The sequence below is a fragment of the Neovison vison genome, chromosome 1 (genome assembly GCF_020171115.1).
Source record: "Neovison vison isolate M4711 chromosome 1, ASM_NN_V1, whole genome shotgun sequence".
Classification (NCBI taxonomy): Eukaryota; Metazoa; Chordata; class Mammalia; order Carnivora; family Mustelidae; genus Neogale; species Neogale vison.
The window spans coordinates 21,182,892-21,205,172 of record NC_058091.1 but is presented as its reverse complement, the minus strand read 5'-3'; the positions used below and the strand labels follow the sequence as shown (position 1 = coordinate 21,205,172).

Below are 22,281 nucleotides of genomic sequence, written 5' to 3'. Positions count from 1 at the left end.
GTGGTTCTGTGATTCCGTATCTACCGTCTCATTTTTAGAAATGAATCCTCCCTCCCCCTGTATTTGGAAGTTCTGATTTGGCAATGGAAGACCCATTTTTGATATATACCCAAATGAGTTTCCTGTGTTAAAATAAGAATTGTTTTCTACTGAAAAAACTGGCATTTAATTAAAAAAAGAATAATTATTGCTTTCCCTCTGGAAAGTCTTGGCTTCATGATTAATTATAGCTAAGTGAAAGTGTACACAGGAACTCTAGTAAGTAGATTCTTCTAACTATAAAAGGATGAGAGCTGAATTTTTTCTGGACTAACTTTTGCTGTCACATTTTTTATTTTTTATTTTATTTATTTAAAAGATTTTATTTATTTGACAGACAGAGATCACAAGTAGACAGAGAGGCAGGCAGAGAGAGAGGAAGGGAAGCAGGCTCCCTGCTGAGCAGAGAGCCCGATGCGAGGCTCGATCCTAGGACCCTGGGATCATGACCTGAGCCAAAGGCAGAGGCTTAACCCACTGAGCCACCCAGGTGCCCCACATTTTTTAAAATCAAGTTTTGGGTGACGGAATTTGCAGCATCAGTTGTGATATAACAATGAACTAAACTGACTGCATTAAAATTTAGAAAGGAGTAGGGTCAGATGTAACCAACAGAGGCATATAAAACATGACGATAATACCACTGATATCAAGATAAAATCACACTGCCATATTTCATATTTTATTCAACTTTAATATGGTTTCCATTATTAACTTTTAAAAACAAAATGATTTCCAGTTTAGAAAACAATGCACTGACCACATAATTCCTTTTTCATTTTATACAGTTATACAAATATTCTAAATACACATTTTGTGTTCAAGATGATGGCAAATAAGATTAACTGTACAGTACGTAAGGAAAGAAAATATTTTAAGCATATTTAGAAGCAATAGAAATGTCTATACAAAACAAGCAAAAATGGAATAAAATTTTTTATTTTTAAAGTATTGCAACAGGCCCACAGGTTTGTAACAAAAATGTCTTTGCACAGTTCCTCACAATGCCCCAGGAATAGCTAAAGCAAGACAGCGGTTTTAGAAAATAACATTTCAAAATGCTACACATGGTACTATTGTTTGCACAGTTTGATCAAAATAACAACTCTACTCTGAGTCAAGCAAAACCTAGAGGAAATATACCTAACAACTTGAAAATCATTTGTATAAAATTCATTGCACATTATTTTACTCAGTTGTTTGAAAAGTAAAAAAGTGTATTTACAAAATATTTCGCAGTCAAAATTATAAAGTGAATGAGTATCTCTAAGTAACACGTCTTGATACAGACAGTTCAAGGAAAACACACGAATGATTTTTTTTGTTTTTTTGTTTTTTGTTTTGTTTTGTTTTTTTTTTAAAGAGGTTTTCAGTGCTCCTTCCACAGGGAAGTAAGTATCATCTACTCACATGGATTTACAAGATGTTACACATACTGGAGCAAACTGAACACATACGTTATAAAAGGATGAAGAAGGATTTGTACATTGTAAGAAGTGAGCTATTCAGAGATCAACAAGTACAATTTTTAATTCAGTTAGCATAAAAGCCTTCATAGTCTTCAGATAATAGACAGTGAACATACTTGACTCGATGAAAAGTTGAGAAAGCACCATGCACAACAGTTTAGTGGTAAACACTGAAAAAAAAAATAGCACCTGGAATTCTGTGATTTTGACAGTTTAAAACTGGTCTAGTAATTGCCGGAGATATGGTGCCTTGGATAATTCTCTATTTACTCGGGAGAGTTTGAAAAGTACTGGGCAGTTCAGAGAAACACACGGGATATGCCGGTCAAAGCACCCTGTGCAGTTCTTGCAGATCTGAAAGCACAAGCGGGATACGTAAAACAGTAGCAAAGTCCCTGTGTGTGTGTGTTAACCGCAAACTCGCACAACCCCTCCTCTCTGGCCCACCGCAGGTTACTGGCAGAGGGATGAGATGCAACACACTACAGAAAGTTTCATTAATTATCATCTCTGAAGCCCAGCTACCCTGACGGATATTACAGGTTACCCTTGAACAACATGGATTTGACATGCACAGGTCCACTTGTATATGGATTTTTTTTTTCAATAAATTCACAGTACACTATTATAAATGTTACAAATTTCTTAAAGGAAGCTAGAGAAAAAATAAGTTTTTCTCTAACTTGACGATCGTTTTCTCTAGCTTACTTTAAAGATACAGTATATAATCCATGTAACATACAAAGTAAGTGTTAAGTGTTACCAGTAAGGCTTTCCATCAACAGTAGACGATTAGTAATTTAAGTTTTTGGACAGTCAAAATTCCTATGTGGATTTTTGACTGAGGGGGTAGTTACCCCACCCCTATGTTGTTCAAGGGTCAATGGTATATTAAGATCTACAAATAAGCTACCCAATTACCATGAAAGACTATCTTTAAAAAAAAATTTTTTTTTTTTAAGATTTTATTTGTTTATTTGAGAGACAGAGAGAATGAGAGAGAGAGAGCATGAGAGGAGAGAGGTCAGCGGGAGAAGCAGACTCCATGCCAAGCAGGGAGCCCGATGCGGGTTCTCGATCCCGGGACTCCAGGATCATGACCCGAGTCGAAGGCAGTCGCTTAACCAAATGAGCCACCCAGGCACCCCGAAAAACTATCTTTTAAATGAGCTATAAACACTATTTTTTTTTTCAAATTACTTAGATTTATCTTTTTAGATGCCAATAATAAGCGATCCATTTTCTGATTCCAGAAGAGAAAAATGTCAGTATGGAAAAAAAATCACAAGATACAAATTAGAAAGTAGTAGTCCGGATCAGTAGTTCTCATATCTTGCTATACACGAGCTTAAAAGTATACTAACACCCAAGGCCCATCCCAGACCAATGAATCAGAATCCTCAGGCAAAAAAGCCTAAGGATGTGTATACTTTTTAAGGCCCCCAGGTGATCTGGATGTTCAATAAGATTTGGTCTAAAGAAAAATAATTAATGCTATTTTTAGCGGTGGAGCAGCATGATAATGTCTTAATGATCAGATATTAACCGAAGTCTCAGGTCACACATAGGTTAAAAAGATTACAGAACATGAAAAACATCAAAAAATTAAAAAGGATATTAAATGTGGACCCAAGGGTCAAGCAAGTACAGGCTGGGTTTTTATTTGAATAGTGTATCCAACAGTGTGTTTACAGAACGGATGCAAACAGCTGCCTCTACTCCAGATGATCTCAGAGAGAAATCAAACTGCTTTAGTAGTTCTCTGATCTGTATCTCAAAGAGCTTCTCTTTTTGAGATGTCTCAACATTTTTGTTCTTTGCCCCAGGACCTTCCAGTCACCCAAAGGGCACATTCTTCTGAGCACAGCACTTACTGTGTCCAGTACTCGGACACCGTCCGAGCGAACTCCTGAGAAACTGTGCACTGACCGAGTGTTCTCTCCGAGGACTAAGGATGCTCTTCTACTAGGACGCCTTTCCCTAGGAGTCTCTGCCAGGAGGCTCCCATCTCTTCCCAAATATAGAGCTTCTGTGCTACAACTGAGTGTCGGCAGCTGGGCACACAGATCCATATTTATGCACCCTCTGTGCCTCATAAACAAGCCAGGATGGAATTACTTGCCGTTTTAAATCTTAACTCAATTTTTAGTTTCAAGATCCATTACTGGTGATTTAAACCCTGGAACGCTATAGCTTAATTCAGCTTATGTTTTAAAACTTGAAACACTACAACCTGGATACTTACTTTTTAGCTCATGAGGCAGACATTTAAAAAAAAAAGGAAAGTCTGCTGTAGTCTTTCTTTCTGTTAGCCTTTGAAAAATTCTGAAGACATAAGAAAGCCAATCAGATGCTTATTTCATTCATTTTCACTCTTTCATGTTTATTATTAAAAGTGTTTAAGGCGATGAATTTTTCTCTGAGATCTGCTATGGCTGTCTAGAATCTTATGTGTGTGTTTAAGAGAGTTAAATTTTCCAAGTGTAATGATCATTTTGTTTTCTGAGTTTAAAATGAATTACTAGCATTATAGCACTGCATTGATAAAATGTCTGTAGTACTTCCAACTTTTGTTAGTTTATTAAGGCTCTCTCTCTCTCTCTTTTTTTTTAAGATTTTATTTATTTGAGAGAGAGACGGGAAGAGAGGAGCAGCAGACTCCCGGCTGAGCAGGGAACCCGCTATCAGGACCCTGGGATCATGACCTGCGCTGAAGGCAGATGCTTAACTGACTGAGCCACAAAGGTGCTCCTTATTAAAAGCTTTCTTTGCAGACTAAGATAGGGTCAATTTTTTAACATTCTGTAACACTTGAAAAAAGGTGTATCCTAGAATACTGGCTTTCAGAGTTTGATAAATAATCACAAGGTCTACCTTATGTTGTTTATATCTTCTGTAACTACTTTTTGATCACTTGATTCTTCTTGGGCTGAGAAGCATGTGAAAATCTATTACTATATTTCTATTTCTTATTTTATCTCCTATAATTTCTGCTTTATGAAAATTTCTACAGATTAGTTAGTATACAGTTAACACATTTTAATTCTTAAAAAAAGCTTTCAAGTTTAAAATGTCTTTTGAAAGATCATGAGTCATCCTTATTTATAAAACAACATCCCTTCTTTTATGTAGTTCTATATGAAATAAGACCAAGGGATCTAGTTAAATCAATGGCACCAACTAGTGTGGCGTAGGGCACTGAGGGCAGAAGCTAGGCAGGTCCAGAGAAGAGAGCTACGCAGCCTTCAACTTCAGTGGGACTCCGGAGGTCCTGCTCACATTTGTGCCTTGTAATAGAAGCCAACAAGAGAATCTGCTATGGGGGTTGGTTGCTATCACCAGGGCAGCAACCTATAAAATAGAAGCTGGGAGCCCCCAGCGACTTCAGTGGTTGCACGGACTAGAACCCTAACACCAGCACAGAAGGGGCTGCAAAGGGGCTGGTAATCGCCCCTGTGACATACCGCTGCTTCCCCTGTGCATCAGCAAGGAGCTGTTTCTATGTTCCAATTCTTACTGCCGCCCTGGGCAGGACTCTGCTCAGGCACAGCTGATGCAGCAGTACGAGAGCGGAGGGCCTCTACCCTCGCTGGGCTCCCGAGCTTGCCGGCGGGGGAGACCGACACACACACAGGCACAGCCGGGCAGAAGAGCTGACGGCGGGAGCCCCTGCGGGGAAGGCTTCACCGGGTCTAGGGGTTTAAGCGGATTCCTTGTAGATGATGATTCATGGAGGTAGAGGAAAGCACTCCAGACAGAAGGAATAGGATTTTAAAAGGCCAGAACACGGAAGAAATTAAAGTGCGTTCGTGGACCTGAAGTTCAGCATGGGATGCGTGGAGGGGGGCGCAACAGCGAGCGGCTGGGTGATGCGGGCAGAGGTGGCAGGAGGCGCCAGGACGGAGGCGGACTTACAAAGCCCACCTCGGAGTTCGAATGATCAGAGAGAAAGAGCACCAGACTGGTACTTTTAAAATATAATTCTAGCTAGCCTTTAGAATGCAGATGGGCGGCTGGGTGACTCCGTCGAGGAAGCCTCCAGCTCCTGACTTCGCTCAGTCATGATCTCAGGGTCGTGAGAGTGAGCCCAGCGGCGGGCTCTGGGCCCGGCGGGCTCTGCTCTCCTTCGCCCTCTGCCCTTGCCCCGCTCCCTGCTCGCACAGGCGTTGGCTCGCTCTCAAAACCGGAATGGAGACGAGGGCAGGTGGCTGTTGCAGGAGTTCAGGGGGGCGAGAATGGATGGTCACAGAAGGGAAGGAGAAAAGTGAGGCTATTTAGAACAACTTAAGGGGGTGGAAGGGGAGAGGGAAAAATCAACTTATTTCGGCAAGCTAGGCTTCTGCAGCGCATCAAAATATCCATCCCTTCCCGATTCTACCATCCTTAATGACATCTGCTTAGTGGCTTCTAGATGATTGGCCGTGCGCTAGAAAACTCAAGAATTTCCTGCCGATCCTAACTGTAGTGGTTAGAATGGTGCAGAGCAAACAGTCTGCGCTTTATCAACCCTTGATTATCTTCAGAAAATGTTCAAATTCTTAAAAGTGTTCTCTCCCTGGTCACCTTGGTGGCAGCAAAGTTTTACTGATTGTGGACGGATACTCTGTCTTGATTCAACACTTTACCTTGAGGATAGGGTACAGAGCGTAGCGGTTTGGATACTTTAGGACTGTGAGGCTGATTGTAGAAGAGAATTTACAGCATCAGAGCTAGATGGGGCCGACAAAACAGGCCGATAAAACAGGCCAAAGGACAAAGCCGATATTAGGAAGTCCAGACTAGAATCCTGATGTCATTATTATCAGCACAATTCATTTCCCACTAAGTCACACTAACTCTCAATTATTTGGCTGGCTTTCAAACATTTCAATTACTTTATATATTGCTCTTCTAAAATGAGACAAAACAAACTCCACTCCAAAATTGTTTTCTCTAGCCTGAAAGCTAAAAGTGTAACATGAAATGTGATGCTGTAAGATATAATCATTCTTTTAAAAAATATACTACTTTGTTTTTAAAAAACGTGCTAGATAATTTTTCTTCAGATTTCAATTTCCAATTTCTTTCAAGAGATTTCTGTTGTTTATTTCTGCTAAAATTCCCATATTTGAAAAATCATCTCTGCATTTTATGCCTGTATCCCAGCCAACTGCTTATTAGCAATGTAACACAGGGCAAATTACTTAACCCCTCTGTGACAGTTGACTCATTTGTAAGAGTTCTCTTGCACAGATTAAGACCCAGTTATGTTGGGGCGCCTGGGTGGCTCAGTGGGTTAAAGCCTCTGCCTTCGGCTCAGATCATGATGCCAGGGTCCTGGGATTGAGCCCCACATCGCACGCTCTGCTCACCAGGGAGCCTGCTTCCTCCTCTCTCTGCCTGCCTCTCTGGCTACTTGTGATCTCTCTGTCAAAAATCTTAAAAAAAAAAAAAAAGACACAGTCATGTTAACTATTTTCTATCTGGACTATTAGAACTGTGAGCCTTCCAAGTTTACTAGCAATTCTGTTGGACAACTGGATTTTTATGAGAATGGTATGTAGCTATGGTAGAGAAATTGGTACTTCCTTTAAAAAAATACTAATTATAAAAAAAATTGGGTGGAAGAACATTGTAGTTCTAGGTTTTAATAAACACAGTACACTATTCTATAAAAACAAAAAGTTATGAAATAATCAACAAAACTAAAAGGCAACCTATGGAATGGAAGAAGGTATCTGCAAATGACATATCTGATAAAGGGTTAATATCCAAAACAATCCATCTTTAAATAATTTAGTTCAATTACGGTATTTTTGATATTTTAAAGTTTATTAACTTAGAATCTTTAGTTTGCTTTTCAACCAGTTTCATATCTCAAACTCTATTTCAAGTATTGAGGACATTTCCCTAAATAATCTGATTGCCTGGGATTCTGGGTTTATCTAACAAGGTCATACCTTTACAAGCTGCTCCTGTTTACGTTCCAGCTCTCGAATTTCTTGGTTGAGGATGATGGCGACATGCTGAGGCTGGCTCCGACACCTACTGCAGATGCCATGCTGAGTCAGGTCGTCACACACAGGACAATGTAAAGTAGTAAAATATTGTGAAATAGTGCCTTTTCGCCCTTCAGGTTCACTTCGAGATGAGCTGGTGGCTTTCTGGATCTATAAAAACATCAATTCAGAAATGAGTTTCAGGGAGGTGGGCTGAGAGGGGAGGGAAATGGGTGACGCGGACTACAGAGGACACTTCTGTACATCACGGGGAGCACCGAGTAACGGACAGAACTGCTTAGTCACTACACTGTACACCTGAAACTAAAGAAACACTGTATGTTAACCATACTGGAATTAAAATAATAAAACTTTAAAAAAAGTCTGATCCAGCTTCATAGCAGAGCTGCTACTGTTATGCTAATTATAGGTTTACGAAGGCACTACTTCACTGACCTAACAAATAACGAGTAGCTACTATACGTCAGGTACTGTCCTACATCATGGGGATACAGAAATGAACAAAATCCTTCCTTTCACAGAACTTAAATTTAGTATCATCTGTGTATATATGTACTTATTTAGGGGAAGAAAATGGGTCTCTGTCCCTCAGTTTTGTGGCTGAGATATACAGTGTGAGATCATACAGGACACTGGAGATTAGATAGGACAGTGGAAGAAATCCAGGTTGAGAGTGGATACTGTTTCAGGCCACACCAGTGGCCCAGGGAAACAAGGCAAGTTAGGAGGTTAAAAATACCTTGTTAGGCAGTAGGATACAAAATTCAAGCAAGAGTAAGCCTGGAAGATTCCAAATGAAATTAGATATATGTCACCTAAGCATTCTTCATTGGAAGGTAATACTAGTTTCAGAGATTGGTCTTCTGGTACTGAAATAACATTTTCGTGTTGTCATTATACCCTCGGTCTCCTCTTGGTATCTTTCAATCACTATGCATCGGAGTTATTATTAGGCCAAACTCTTAAAAATGCCATTGCTTTAGCGTTCTTGCTGATGAAACAGAGAGCTGCCAGAGCCTTCTGGGGCAGAGCTAGGACCCAGAAGACAGACGGCGGCCAGTGTACCTCCCGCTTTCGTTTCCAAGCTCATTCTTTCCCTGAGGCCATATATGCTTGTTGAGACATTAAAAGTAATTTGAGGATCAACTTTCACTAGTTTGCCTAGACAGCAAGAGTCTTTCGTAGTCTGAGACAACAGCAGATGACTGAGCAGATCCAATTCTGAACAGGAGATAAAAGTCCTCTCCAAGACTCGTGTTTCCCTGACGATTATCAAATCCCAGACTGCTCCTCCAGGCTGCCAGGGAGTTAACTAGGAGTTCAAGCAAAATTCCCTTGGCCAATATTCCAAGTTCCAGGTTTTACTTTAGTATAATGCTCTTTTAACGTCATTTTGTTAGTCTGATTTCCTCAAGCACTATGTCGAGATGCGACATGCGACATACATGTCTTAAGCACCCATTCGGAAGGAATTTTTGCTCTCCTTCATTTACTTTTTATTAGCTGGTTTATTATGAAAATTCATCCAAAATAGCTGCAGAATTTATTTTACTCTTCTATAATTTGGCCAATGTGACAGCAGCTGGGAAGGTGTTTGTAGGAAACTTAATTTCTTTTAGGAAACCAGAAGACAGTGGAGCCTTTGCCGGTTTAAGATAATAGAGCATCCGTGTTGCCTCTCATAGCACTTAAATAAACTCTTTAGTTCTACTGGATACTGCAAGTGAGTTCTCTCCACAGGCATAGCATAGCTGTACTATTTGGTAGGCTTACCCTTGGTAACTCATGATACCAGCTGAAGACATCAATACCAATGAGTGAGAAGATTCTTGCCAGAGGCGGCAGGATTTGCTTGGTGATATAGTAAGTGGCATTCAGCCTCAGAGCCGGGTCTTGCAGCACCTCCACCGGGCGCCTCACCAGCTGGATAAGTGGCACTCCGGGGGCCCCGCAGATGATCACGTAGGGCACTCGCTCTCCAACTCGAGGCTCAGAGCGCCGATCGTAAGTAAGCATCTTCCTATTTAAATCCAGATAGATATTCACTGAAAAACTGTTATGGAAGGCATTTTACCAGAAAATTAAGTGATAATTAAACAATTATGAAACCATGAGAACACAAGGGGTACCTTTATGTTAGAGTTACAACTTTTTTTTAACAGATTTTAAAATTTATTCATGGCGGGGGAGAGAGAGAAAGAGAGAGACGAGCATGCGAGCATGTGCACGAGCAGGGGGAGAGGCACAGGGAGAAGCTGACTCCCAGCTGAGTCAAGAGCCCGACATGGGGCTCAATTCCAGGACTTGGCGATCACGAGCTGAGCTGAAAGCAGATACCCAGCCATCTGAGCCACCCAGGTGCCCAGAGTTACAATTCTTTTGAGAGCTATATACACTTGACTTAATGAGCACAAGCAGATATAATGTAAGTTTAAAACTTACTGTAGGGGCACTCAGGTGGGGCTCAGTCAGTTAAGCATCTGCTTTCAGATCAGGTCATGACCTCAGGTTCCTGGGATCAAGCCCCACTTTGGGCTCCCAGCTCAGTGGGAAACCTGCTTCTCCCTCCTCCTCTCCCTGTGCCCTTCCTCACCCCACTGCTCGTGCTCTCCCTTCCTCAAATAAATAAATGAAATCTTTAAAAAAAAATTAAAAAAGATTTAAATAAAATAGATTTAAATCTTATTTCTTATTTAACTTTTTATTTTATTTAAATCTTTTTAATTTTAAATTTTATTAATTTAAATAAAAGATATTTTTGAAGTTTTTTTTTAAAACAACAACTTACATTGTAAATCATTGCTACCTGAAAAACAACATGAGTTGCCAGATACCAACTAGCTTAAAATGTTTTCTATCTCTGAAGAATAAGAACTATCATAAATCTAACAGTGTAAGAGAATAGGAAATTTAGCTGGTTAGATGATCAGATTTTAGAATGATACCATTTAAGTGCTCTGGTAGACTCATATTAAGGACCACCTAGTGATTCTGATGTGGAAAAACAATTCAAGCTCTGTACCAGATTATGATTTCACTGAATGTAGTTTCTTAAGGGAAGCCCAAAAAAGGACTTCCTTCTTCCTCTTCAGAGTTTACACAGTATGGGAGAGCATCTATTTACCTTTAGAGAGGCTTTGTCTGGGCAGGTGAAGAAACTGTATTCCTGTGGACTAGCTGTCTTTTCATCTATTCCAAACCATTCAGAATCCCAGGACTACGCTTGCTAGGTACTGAGAGTTCTACCGTGGTGTGCATCATTACCTTGTAAGTTCAAGCGCTGGCACACAAGCTCCAGGTTTATAGGAGAAACTTCCTCTGTATTCCTTGGCAAAGATAAAATCTTGGATGCTGGCTGTTCCTTCCAGAAGCTTCATACATTGTCGCTGAACATACTGTTTAATTAAACTTATATCTCTTGTTTCAAATAGCAGCTTTAGAGAACGCTCAAGTATCTTAAAAAAAAAAAAAAGGGTATGCTTATAAAAATATCCCCTAGTATATTTCATCATTGTTATATTTTTAACTATGTAACTACGAGTAATCTGCTATCTACCTAAACAATCTGCTATTTACAGTAACTGGATAATAAAAATTATTAAAAATTGGAAAATATTTTGGAGATCTTATATAGCTTGCTATTTCTAAAAAGAGTATCACGTAGTTGGAGGAAAATCATATCAAAATAACATTGCAACTAAAACATTTTGCTATGTAATGAGTAACATGAAATACTTAAGCACAAGAAGCCAGACATAATTTCATGTATTGTTTTTTATTTGCCTGTTACAGACTCAGGTGGACCGACAGAAGTTTAAGTGTCATATCACCAAGCAGCGAAATCAGAATCAGTCTTTTGCTTTTTCATAGTGTCAAGAAATATATATTGATTGTGAAGGAATTCTCTATGCTGGAAGTACTTCTGACATGCAGTGGATTTATGTAGCAGACTGAATTTAAATTAGTTCTAGGTTAAAGTTCTGTATCTTATTATGAATACTGGAACCAATACATATTTACTCAGTTGCTAATTTGGCTTAAGTATGATTCTACCCTTAGAGAAAGAATGCACTAGATGAGATCTCTTCAGAAACTAGTATTAAACATCTCAAATTATAGAACATTATATATACAGCATAATAAACTGACATTGACAATTATGTATTGTCCTTTTTATGCTCTTATAAAAATCAGTGTGTAGAGTATTGTTCCATTTATACCACTTATTTTTGGCTCGTTATAGAAGGAGTCTGGGTAAAGAAGTGAGTAAAGTGAGTCAGTAAAGAAAACGTATAAAATACTATTGGTTAAAATTACTGTGGTTGAGAAATTTAGGTAATTTATGGTACCACTGTTCAGAAACCTAACTTGTATTTAATCATTCAAGTAAATAAAATTTCAGTTGATCTACAATGAATTACTTATAAAATTATTCTGTTGCTAGTTTCTTTATCCTGCTCCTTAGGTTTTCAGTGTTGTCTTGGTAACATTATCATCTCTAGGTGATAGGCAGGAAATTCTTATCAAGTTCATGTGCTGTTTTTTTTAGCAGTTGTGATAAAAGATATGTTGTGGGAAGAAGTCAGAAACTAAGGACTAAAATCAAATTAAGTTGTTTTCATTAGAAATGAAATTTTCAAAAATCATATAGTTCCTCCACTAATAGTTATACACAGTCACAGAGGCTAGGAGGGCTGCGGTGACGTGTGCTTAAGGATTTTCACCAGATTCTTTAGTGACTTTCTTCTTAAAGATGAAAACAAGGTAGGTAAAACTTACCTTAGAAACAGCAGGGCAGGAGTCTCTTCTGACCGTTTCTATTCCTTTTGCGTCAAATACCGGATCCTTTTGTTCCAGTGTTTCATACATGTAACCCACATACCTCTTTTTTGTTTGTAAGACACAGGGCAAATATACCTGTAATGGATTCACAAAATGCCTCTCAATAACAATTTTCCCCTACCACAAATATTTTATTTTTATGTCTTTTTCTATCTTTAACTAAATATTAATTACACACACACAGAATCTAAATATGGTTTAGCACCAGTTAAATTCATGATACAACATTCAGAGGGGAAAGCATACAAAATGAGCTGTCTTTACTTCCTTACCACTCAGCTCCTTTGTGTGCACTATCAAATTTTTGCCCCTACTGTAGCTGACACAGCTCTCTCAATCATATCTATTTAAACAATTAAAAATTACTTTAACACCTGCATATTTAAAAGTTATAAGTACAAAATTAGAAGTTATAAGAGAATATACAATGAAAAGCCCTGGTCCTCCTGCCTCTACTTTCCCTGCCTTCGAGGCATCCTCTGTTTGATTTCCTATGTACCTTTCCAGAGATACTTATACACATAATGGTAGCTTACCATATATATCATTCTGTACTTTGCTTATTTCATTTGATAATGTATCTTGGAGAGCATTCCATCCTAGTACAGAAAGCTCATTTTATTTTATAGATACATAGTAGTCCATTATGGGAAGGTATCACAATTTATGTAACTAGTTAGTTACTACTGTGGGTCGATATGGATGTTTCCAAACTTTTGTTATTTCAAATTGTGTTCCAGTGAACAACCTTGCATGGATTAATCTACTGGTTAAATTCTTAGGTTAACGGTCATGGGCCCTCCACTTCCTTTTAATGCTACCAAATTGGTCCTTTCCTCTGTCCCCAAGCTTTATCAATAATTGCATTAAATGTAAATGGTCTAAACAACCCAACTAAAAGGCAGAAGTAATCAGGTTGGATCTAACCAAAAAGTGAGATACAGCAATAAACTACTAAAAGTACACTTCAAATGTAAGGACATAGAAAGGTTACAAATAAAAAGTGGAAAAGGATACGCATGCTAACACTAATCAAATCAAAGCTAGAGTAGGTATATTAATATCAGAAAAAGTAGGCTTCAAGATAAAAAATATTATCAAAGATAAAAGTATCAATTTGTCAGGAAGATACATAATCCTGAATGTGTATGTACCTAGTAAGAAAACTTCAAAGTGTATGAAATAAAAACTGGCAGAACAAAAAGGAATAGGCAAAACCATGATTATACTTTGAAACTTCAGCACCTCTCTCTTAGAAATTGACAGAAAATCATTAGGAATATAGAAGGCTTCAACAATACCACTATTAGCTTAAGCTAAGTGACACTTATAGGACATTCCCATAAGCAGAATACAGATAGCTTTTAAGGTCACATGGGAATATTCATTAAGACCAACCATATGCTGGACCAAAGAACACATTTCAATAAACTTAAAAGCATTAAAATCATACACAGTGCATTCTTTGACTACAATGGAATTAAACTGGAAATAACAAAAAGATTTCTGGAATATCCTTAAATATTCAGTACTTAACATAATTCTAAATGACAGTAGATATATCATTGAAACAAATGAATAATAATGAAAATACAAGATACCAAAATTTGAAGTTAAACTAATATTTAGAGGGAAATATATATCTTAAAATACTTACATTAAAAATATTTAATATAAATGATTCAAACTTCTAAATTAAGAAGACAGGAAATGAAAAGCAAACTAACCCCAAAGTAAGTATAAAGAAGGAAATAATAAAGACTGGAAATTAAGGAAATGTTCTTCAAAAAGTTCAGTAAATGGAAAAACCTCTAGCTAGATGAGCAAGGCAAAATAAATAAATAAATAAATGAGAAAAAAAGGAAAAAAAAAAACCAAATTATCAATAGCAAGGAGGGATGTCACTAAAGGTCTTACAGAAATCAAAATAATAGGAAGTACAAATAATTCATGCCAATAAATATGACGACCTAGGAGAAATGGAAAAATTTCTTGACAACTGCAAGTTTTCAAAACTGACATAAGAAAACCTGAATATTTCAATATATATATTAAAGATGTTTAATTTGTAATTAAAAATCTATGGCTTCCCTCCCTCTCTCTCCAATAAAATATCAGGATCAGAGAGATTCACTGGTGAATTCCATCAACCATTTAAGAAAAAATAACCATACTAATCTTATATACATGGGAATATTTCTAACTCGTTTTACGAAACTAGCCTTTTTTTGGGGGCCCAAATTCAATACAAGAAAAAACTACAGACCAATATTCATCATGAACATACACATCATAATCCTTAACTAGTGTTTAGTTTCTTTAAGAAGGTTTGCCTTTTTTGTTTTTATGTTAGGTCTGTGATGTATTTCAGGTCAATTTTCATGTCTGGTGTCATGCCAGATGGGCTGAGTGAGTGTCCACACCATATGTGTACTTCTGGGACAGCACTCATTCTCACTGTTTTCTAGCTGTTCTCCCTGTCTGTGTGCCAATTAGAATGCTCACTCTTCAGGGCAATACCATATCCTAATCTTTGAATCTCTTCTCGCACAATTCTTGCTGTGAAGTAGGTACTTTCACCCATTTCACGCCTGTTCTCTTAAATCAACCACTTCTGACTCCTATCATTCCTTCTTTCTCATTATCTCTGGAATTGTCCTTTATTTTCCCTAGTTCAGGCTATGCAGGTTGCACCCTATCTTGAGGTTCCGCTCTCCCAATCCACCTTGTATACCATCGTGAGGACAATCTTCCCCAAACACCTCTGATTATGTCTTATTCTTGTTTAATAAACTTGTCTGAGTCAGTTTAAACACTTTAGCTTGGCATTCAAGACACTCAGCAATCTGGTCTCAACTCTATTTTCCAGAGTTCTCTCCCTGTACTCTCTATTCCCATATTGTGTTTTTCTAACTCCATATTCTCCTGCATACCATTTTTTTCTATGCAGAATGACTGCAGTCCCATGCTGCCTATTGAAAATCTAACCATTTTTCTGAGACACAGTGCAATATTACCTCCTACACGGGGTTCTCCCCATCCAGCCCAGGAGGACAGAATATCTCCTTCTATCTGTGCTCTTACGTGTTTAAGGAGACTGCTCTCATGAGACTTTCTGTAAGTTTAAAATAAAAGATTTCTAATTTTTCCTTTTAGGTATTAGGCTCTTAGAGAGTGGGACTGTGGTCTTATGCTTCTTTGCATGCCACACCTCTCCTAGCTTAGTATCCTTTATAAATAAATAAATAAATAAATGAATAAATAAATATTTGATATCTAAAGTAAAATGAAAATAGTCTAAGGTCCTTATGGCAGACTCTACTGTCCAAAGAAATAGTATCTGCCATCCTACATGGTCTTAACAGCGTGACTCTGACATTGTTCCCATTAAGAGATGGGGAGGTGAACCATGAGAGACTATGGACTCTGAAAAACAATCTGAGGCGTTTGACGTGGCGGGGGGGTGGGAGGTTGGGGTACCAGGTGGTGGGTATTGTAGAGGGCACGGCTTGCATGGAGCACTGGGTGTGGTGAAAAAATGATGAATACTGTTTTTCTGAAAATAAATAAATTGGAAAAAAAAATTCAAAAAAAAAAATAGATGGGAGTCTATGTTCTCTCTTAAATCCAGACAGGCTATGATGCTGTGTGACTTTGAGACAAGGTCAAAAAAAGCAAAACAGCTTTTATTTGTTTTTCTTTGGAATATTCCTCCTGGAACTTAGTCCCATCATGCCGTGAGGAAGAACACATAGTCTCAGGGAAAGACCAAGTGCAGGTGTTCCAGCTGACAGCCCCAGATGATGTTGCAAACAGCAGCCAGCATCAACCCCCAGACACTAGAGTGAGCAAGCGAACTTCAGCCATTAGCTGTTGGGTGGATTACCTTCAGCTTTTAAATTTTCCCAGCTAAGGACCTAATTAAGCATTGTGGAGCAGAGACATGCCATCTCTGCTGCACCCTTTCTGAATTCCTGACCCATAAAATCTGTAAGCATTATTAATAAAAAGGGTGACTGTTTTACATCATTAAGTTTGGAGGTGGTCTATTACAAAGCAATAGTTAACTGGAAAAATCTTTTAATTTCTTTACATAAAGACATTACTAAAATTTTTTTGAGAAAATTACACAAAACCAGGGGAAAGTATTTTAAATTTAACACTTTGTAGACCCTACTACTACTACTACTATAGGGTCTACACTTTGTAGACCCTATACTACTACTGATTCTGAAAATGTATTCTGCAAGTCTAAAATCTCTAGAAGGTATGTGAATTTTATATATGATTACTAGTACTAATATATTCTCTTACCTTTTCAAACTTCAATTTCACCGGTTTAGGATTGGTAGCAGTTACAGCTTCAGCAATTTCCTGACCAATCTTAAAAGACTGCTCCTTAGTGGCTCCTTTCAGTAGCACAAACATACTAAGAGGATTAAAAAACGAGGAAGTCATTGTAATAAAAAAAGTTTCATCAAGAGTAACTTTCCTGGCTAATACTCTAATACCAAAGAAACCCTCCCCCCACACCCTCTTCCTTATTAAGTTGCTTCCTATCTAAACTTTCTTGTTTGCCATACTTTCCCTGTATATCTTATTACAGATCTTTAAGACATTTAGTATTTCTAGTTTGGCTACACAGGGACCAGCTTAGCTGTCAGAGCTGCCAAGAAGGTCTTGGGTTATTCCTACATAATAATGGCTTTATATGACACACAATTACATCAGTCCTAAAATAAGAGAAAATGTGATTATAAAGAAATGGAAAATTTACTTGTGATATGGGAGTAAACTTCCTTATGGCAGACTCTACTGTCCAAAGAAATAACATCTGCCATCCTACATGGTCTTAACAGTGTGATTCTGACATTCTTCCCATTAAGAGATGGGAGTCTATGTTCTCTTAGAAGACAACTTAAAAACGACACACAAATATTTTGTAATATAAGTTCACAGAAGAAATGTTAAAAAGCATAAAGGACAAAGAAGAAAACAGCCACCTAATCATACCATTCAGAAGAAAAGGCCCTACAAACCTTTCTGCGTGTATCTGTAAATCTCTTCTCATCTGGGATCACAGATCATTATTGCTGGGTAACTTTCTCCTTTCATTTAGTTGTACATCTTAACATTTTTCCACATTGTTTAGTTCTTTTAATTATTATTATTATTATTTTTAAAGATTTTATTTATTTGACAGAGAGAAATCACAAGTAGGCAGAGAGGGAGGCAGAGAGAGAGAGGGGAGGAAGCAGGCTCCCCGCGGAGCAGAGAGCCCGATGTGGGGCTAGATCCCAGGACCCTGGGATCATGACCCGAGCCGAAGGCAGAGGCCTTAACCCACTGAGCCACCCAGGCGCCCCTAATTATTATTTTTTAAAAAAGATTTATTGTTTATTTGACAGAGAGAGACACAGAGAGAACAAATTTCTATCAGTGAAATTTCTGGGTAAATGGTATACACTAAAAATGTTTTTTGAAAGATACTGTCACGGTGCCTGGGTGGCTCAGTGGGTTAAGCGTCTGCCTTCGACTCAGGTCATGATCCCAGGGTTCCGGGACTGAGCCCCACATTAGGCTCCCTGCTCGGCGAGAAGCCTGCTGCTCCCTCTCCCACTCCCCCTGCTTGTGTTTCCTCGCTCACTGTGTGTCTCTCTGTCAAATAAATAAACACAATTAAAAAAAAAAAAAGACACTGTCCAATCTGAATTTTAGAAAGATATTTCTAATGTACAATTCCAAGAGCAGTTTATGAAGGTCAAGAAGGAAGAATTTCCAATATAAATAAAAAACTGCAATACAAAAAATACTCAAAAAAATGTAACAAAACCCCCAAAAGTATGGGTATTTTTCTCCAGCATAATGCAGAATAATAGCACAATCTGTGATCAACAAAATAGCTAATAAACATATTTAAATAAGAGTTATAAAGTTGATCTTCATGTATAATTTTTTGGCAAATTTTATCATTTATTTACTTTGAGAGAGAGACAGAGTGAGTGAGTGCAGGGGGAGGGACAGAGGGGAAGAGAGAACCTCAAGCAGACTCCGTACTGAAGCACGGAGTCCAATGCAGGGTTCAATCCCGTGACCCCCACACATCATGACCTGAGCTGAAATAAAAAGCTGGACACTTAACTGACTGAGCCACCCAGACGCCCCTTTGCTTATAATTTTAATGGAAAGATATTAAATAGCAGAAATGAACACTATCTTGAAACAGGATCTTTAAGATCATGCTCCTAGTCTTGGGGCCACTTAAACCAATCTCTTATTTCTTAAATGTTTTTTATATTAGACCGCAAATCTCATTTGGATGGTTTCTTTGGAAAAGCTTTCTGTGCCAATACTGGAGATAATACTTAGAATCTGATATGAAAAGTTTAAGAAAATGAATTTATTTATTCAGTATCACTTAAGGTCTTTAAAATAAAAATGGTCTCAATCTAAATTAATTTTAAAGGCTATACTCCAAACCACTTGAAGCTTTCTACAATATTTTTTTTGTTGTTAGGCCCATCTGATGCTGATTACACCAATACAACTTTATTTTTAAAACAGATTTTAAAACTTCCTCTTGAAAGACTATTTTCAAAAGCAACTTTACTGAGATATAATTTGAATATAACAAATTGAATACATCTTAAGTGTACAGTTCTATGAATGTTGACAAATACATAGCCTTCTTATGGGCTGAACTGTGTCCCCCTAAAATTCATATGTTGAAGCCCTAACCCCAGGACCTCAGAATGTAAGTATACTTGGGAGACAGGAACTTTAGAGAGGTGATTAAGTTAAAAAGAGGCCCTAGGTTAGGTGGTGAGATGAGCCTAATGTTACTGGTGTCCTTATAAGAAAAGAATATTCGAATATACAAAGGAACACCAGGGACACATGTGAACAAAGGAAAGGTCATGTGAGGACACAGAAAGAAGAGAGGCTGTAAGTCAAAGAGAGAGGCTTCAAGAGAAACCATATCTGCTGACACTTGATCTTGAACTTTTAGTTTCCAGAACTGTGAGAAAACAAATTTCTGTTGTTTAAGCCACTAAATCTATGATACTTTAGAAAAACAAAGCACATTTTCATCACCCCCCCAAATTCCCATGTGCTGCTTTGTAATAATTTTTCACTCCTGGCCCTAGGCAACACAAAACCTGCTATTAATTACTGCAGATTTTTTTTTCTTTCAAGAATTTTATATCAATGGAACTATACAGTATGTACTCTCTTATGTCTGGCTTCTTTCAGCTTGTTCTTGAGATTCAGCTGTGTTACTGAAGTAACAGTAACTAGTTCCTTTTTATTGCTGAGTGATAGTCCATTGTATGGATATGCTACATTTGTTGATCCATTCACCCTTTGGTGGAAATGTGGATTGTTTGTGGTTTTAGACTGTTATAAATAAAGCTGCAATAAACATCTGCTTCAGGTCTTTGTGTGGACCTAAATTTAAATTTGCTTTAGGTAAATATCCAGAAGTAGAACTGTTGAGTCAAATGTAAAGGTATGTTTAACTTGAGATATAACTGCCAAACTTGTTTTTTAAAAGATCACTATGCTTAAAATGGTCAGGTGCAATGATGATGAAGACGCTTTGAAATTAAAGTACATATATACACATTTCTATAAAACGCTAGGACAGGAAAAACTAAAATTGTGGTAATAGAATCCCGTAAGTGGCTGCCTGGTGGTAGGGAATGAAAGTGAGGGACTGATTGTGAAGGGCTACAGAAGAACTTCCTACATTGGCAGAAATGTTCTGTATCCTAACCGAGGTGGTAATTGGTTTCATAGATCTATACATGTATTTACTGAACTACACACTGTGCATTTTTTCTTTTTTTTTTTTTAAAGATTTTATTTATTTATTTGACAGAAATCACAAGTAGATGGAGAGGCAGGCAGAGAGAGAGGGAAGCAGGCTCCCTGCTGAGCAGAGAGCTCAATGTGGGACTCGATCCCAGGACCCCGAGATCATGACCTGAGCGGAAGGCAGCGACCCAACCCACTGAGCCACCCAGGCGCCCCAGTGCATTTTTTTTTTAAACAATTGTGCACTTAGTATACCTTGATGAATTTGTTATCTTAAAAGTACTTTATTATAGGGTATATGAGATTTTACCCAGTAGTTAGTGAGTTTGAGTCCGTCTATGTTGTTTTGGCCAGTTTTATTTGGAGCTAAGCTTCAAGACAGCTGGCCAAGATCAATGGAAGGTCATTTAACAGAATGGAGGTGAACAGCCTACATATGAAGAGACAATTTTAAGATGGATTTCTTTGTCTGTCACTTATGCTTTTAATCTAGTTATGGAACATTTATCTTTGGGTTCAGAGGTTCAAGTACACAGATAAAGCAGTGATTTTCACATGGTAGAAAGTGAGTGGGGATATTAGAATAACTTAGGAGGTCTTTCTCAACTATAATCAGATGAATTTCCCAAGAGATTCTTTTAAAAAAAATTTTATTTTTGGGCACCTGGGTGGCTCAGTTGGTTAAGCAACTGCCTACAGTTTGGGAGTCCTGGGATCAAGTCCTGCATCAGGCTCCCAGCTCCATGGGGAGTCTGCTTCTCCCTCTGACCTCCTCCCCTCTCAAGCTCTCTCTCTCTCTCAAATAAAGAAAATCTTTAAAAAAAAAATAATAAGTAAAAAAAATTTATTTTTAAAATTTGAGTATAGTTGATCCAAGAGATTCTAGACAACTCTTATTAACTGAGGGGAGCAGGTCACATCCCATGAGAATGCAGTAAATATGACTGAGAACCATTATTCTATAAAATAACTATTTGAACCACTAATCAATAATATTGTAAGGTGTCAAAAAGTCAATAATATTGTAACTTTGTATGGTGACAGTTGGTAGCTACACTTATCAGGGTGCACATTTTATAATGTATATAATTGCCAGATCACTGTATTGATCACCTGAAGCTAATACTGTATGCCAATTATATTTTAATAAAAAAAATCTAACTGAAAAAATGCAGTGTGTTTATTATACTTTCTAAATGGACAACAATGCATAACTGCTTTAGAAAGAGAAACACCCTTCTAACAGTACTTCTGATGCTTTGGTAACTGATCTCCCTTAGCTAGACCCCATATAAAAACAGAAGTCTCAAAATTGGAGGGAGGCAATGGTCATTCACCACCATCTATCAGATGTCCTTCATTCTAAGACAACTGAACTTCAGAGGAGCTAAGTGATTTGTTAATGACCACACAATCAGCTAGGAGTACAGCTAGAAAGGGAATCCAGATCTCCTCATTCTCAGTTAAGAACTTCTTCACTTCACCAAGTATTATCTATTATCCCTAAAGCAGTGTTTCTCAGTCATTTATCATTACTGTCTTCTCAAAGAAACAAGTTAAAAGTAAATCTAGTAAAAAAAATAATTAGTAAGGAATAAAGTACTGTTGGGCGGGGTTGAACTCTGTGGGGCCTAAACCCATTGGACTATCTAGTACTATTTAAGTTTTGCTTCCAATTTGCATTGTTAGGGTGATACTATTACCACTGAGATAGTGCATGTCCTGGAGTGACTTGCCGTCATACAGTATATTTCAATGAAATGATGAATAAATTTATTTGATTGGAATCATAAAACACCTGTGAATTCTGACTTAATGAGAAAGCACCAGCTGGGAATCAAAAAACACGGAGTACTTCTTTATGGCTCCACTGCTGATGAGCTGGGGATTTTAGACATGGGGAATGTGCTTTTATTATCATTATTTATTTATTAAAAAAATTAAAAAAAAAAAGTTTCAGATGTAGTGTTCAATAATTTATCAGTTGCGGACAATGTGCTTTTAGGCAGTACCTGTGAATGTGCCTCTAATGGTTCCTCCTGACATGTGAAAACTGCTGACCTAAACAGCGCCGAAATGGTCTTCCAGCTGACATTCTGTGAATCTGTGTTTTT

General features: G+C 37.8%; 1 protein-coding gene across 3 annotated transcripts in view; it reads right to left on the bottom strand.

Annotated features, from left to right (window-relative positions):
* Positions 1-705: 705 nt before the first annotated feature.
* REV3L (REV3 like, DNA directed polymerase zeta catalytic subunit) overlaps positions 706-22,281 on the bottom strand; it is a 182,608-nt gene continuing 161,032 nt past the window's right edge. For all 3 annotated transcript variants that reach the window (XM_044244365.1, XM_044244369.1, XM_044244372.1), the window contains exons 27-32: positions 16,664-16,778; positions 12,287-12,424; positions 10,772-10,962; positions 9,281-9,527; positions 7,448-7,657; positions 706-1,862 (exon numbers count right to left, since the gene is read on the bottom strand). In XM_044244365.1, coding sequence (XP_044100300.1) covers positions 1,722-1,862; positions 7,448-7,657; positions 9,281-9,527; positions 10,772-10,962; positions 12,287-12,424; positions 16,664-16,778 — 1,042 coding nt within the window. In that variant the 3' untranslated portion in view covers positions 706-1,721. The remainder of the gene's footprint in view (positions 1,863-7,447; positions 7,658-9,280; positions 9,528-10,771; positions 10,963-12,286; positions 12,425-16,663; positions 16,779-22,281) is intronic.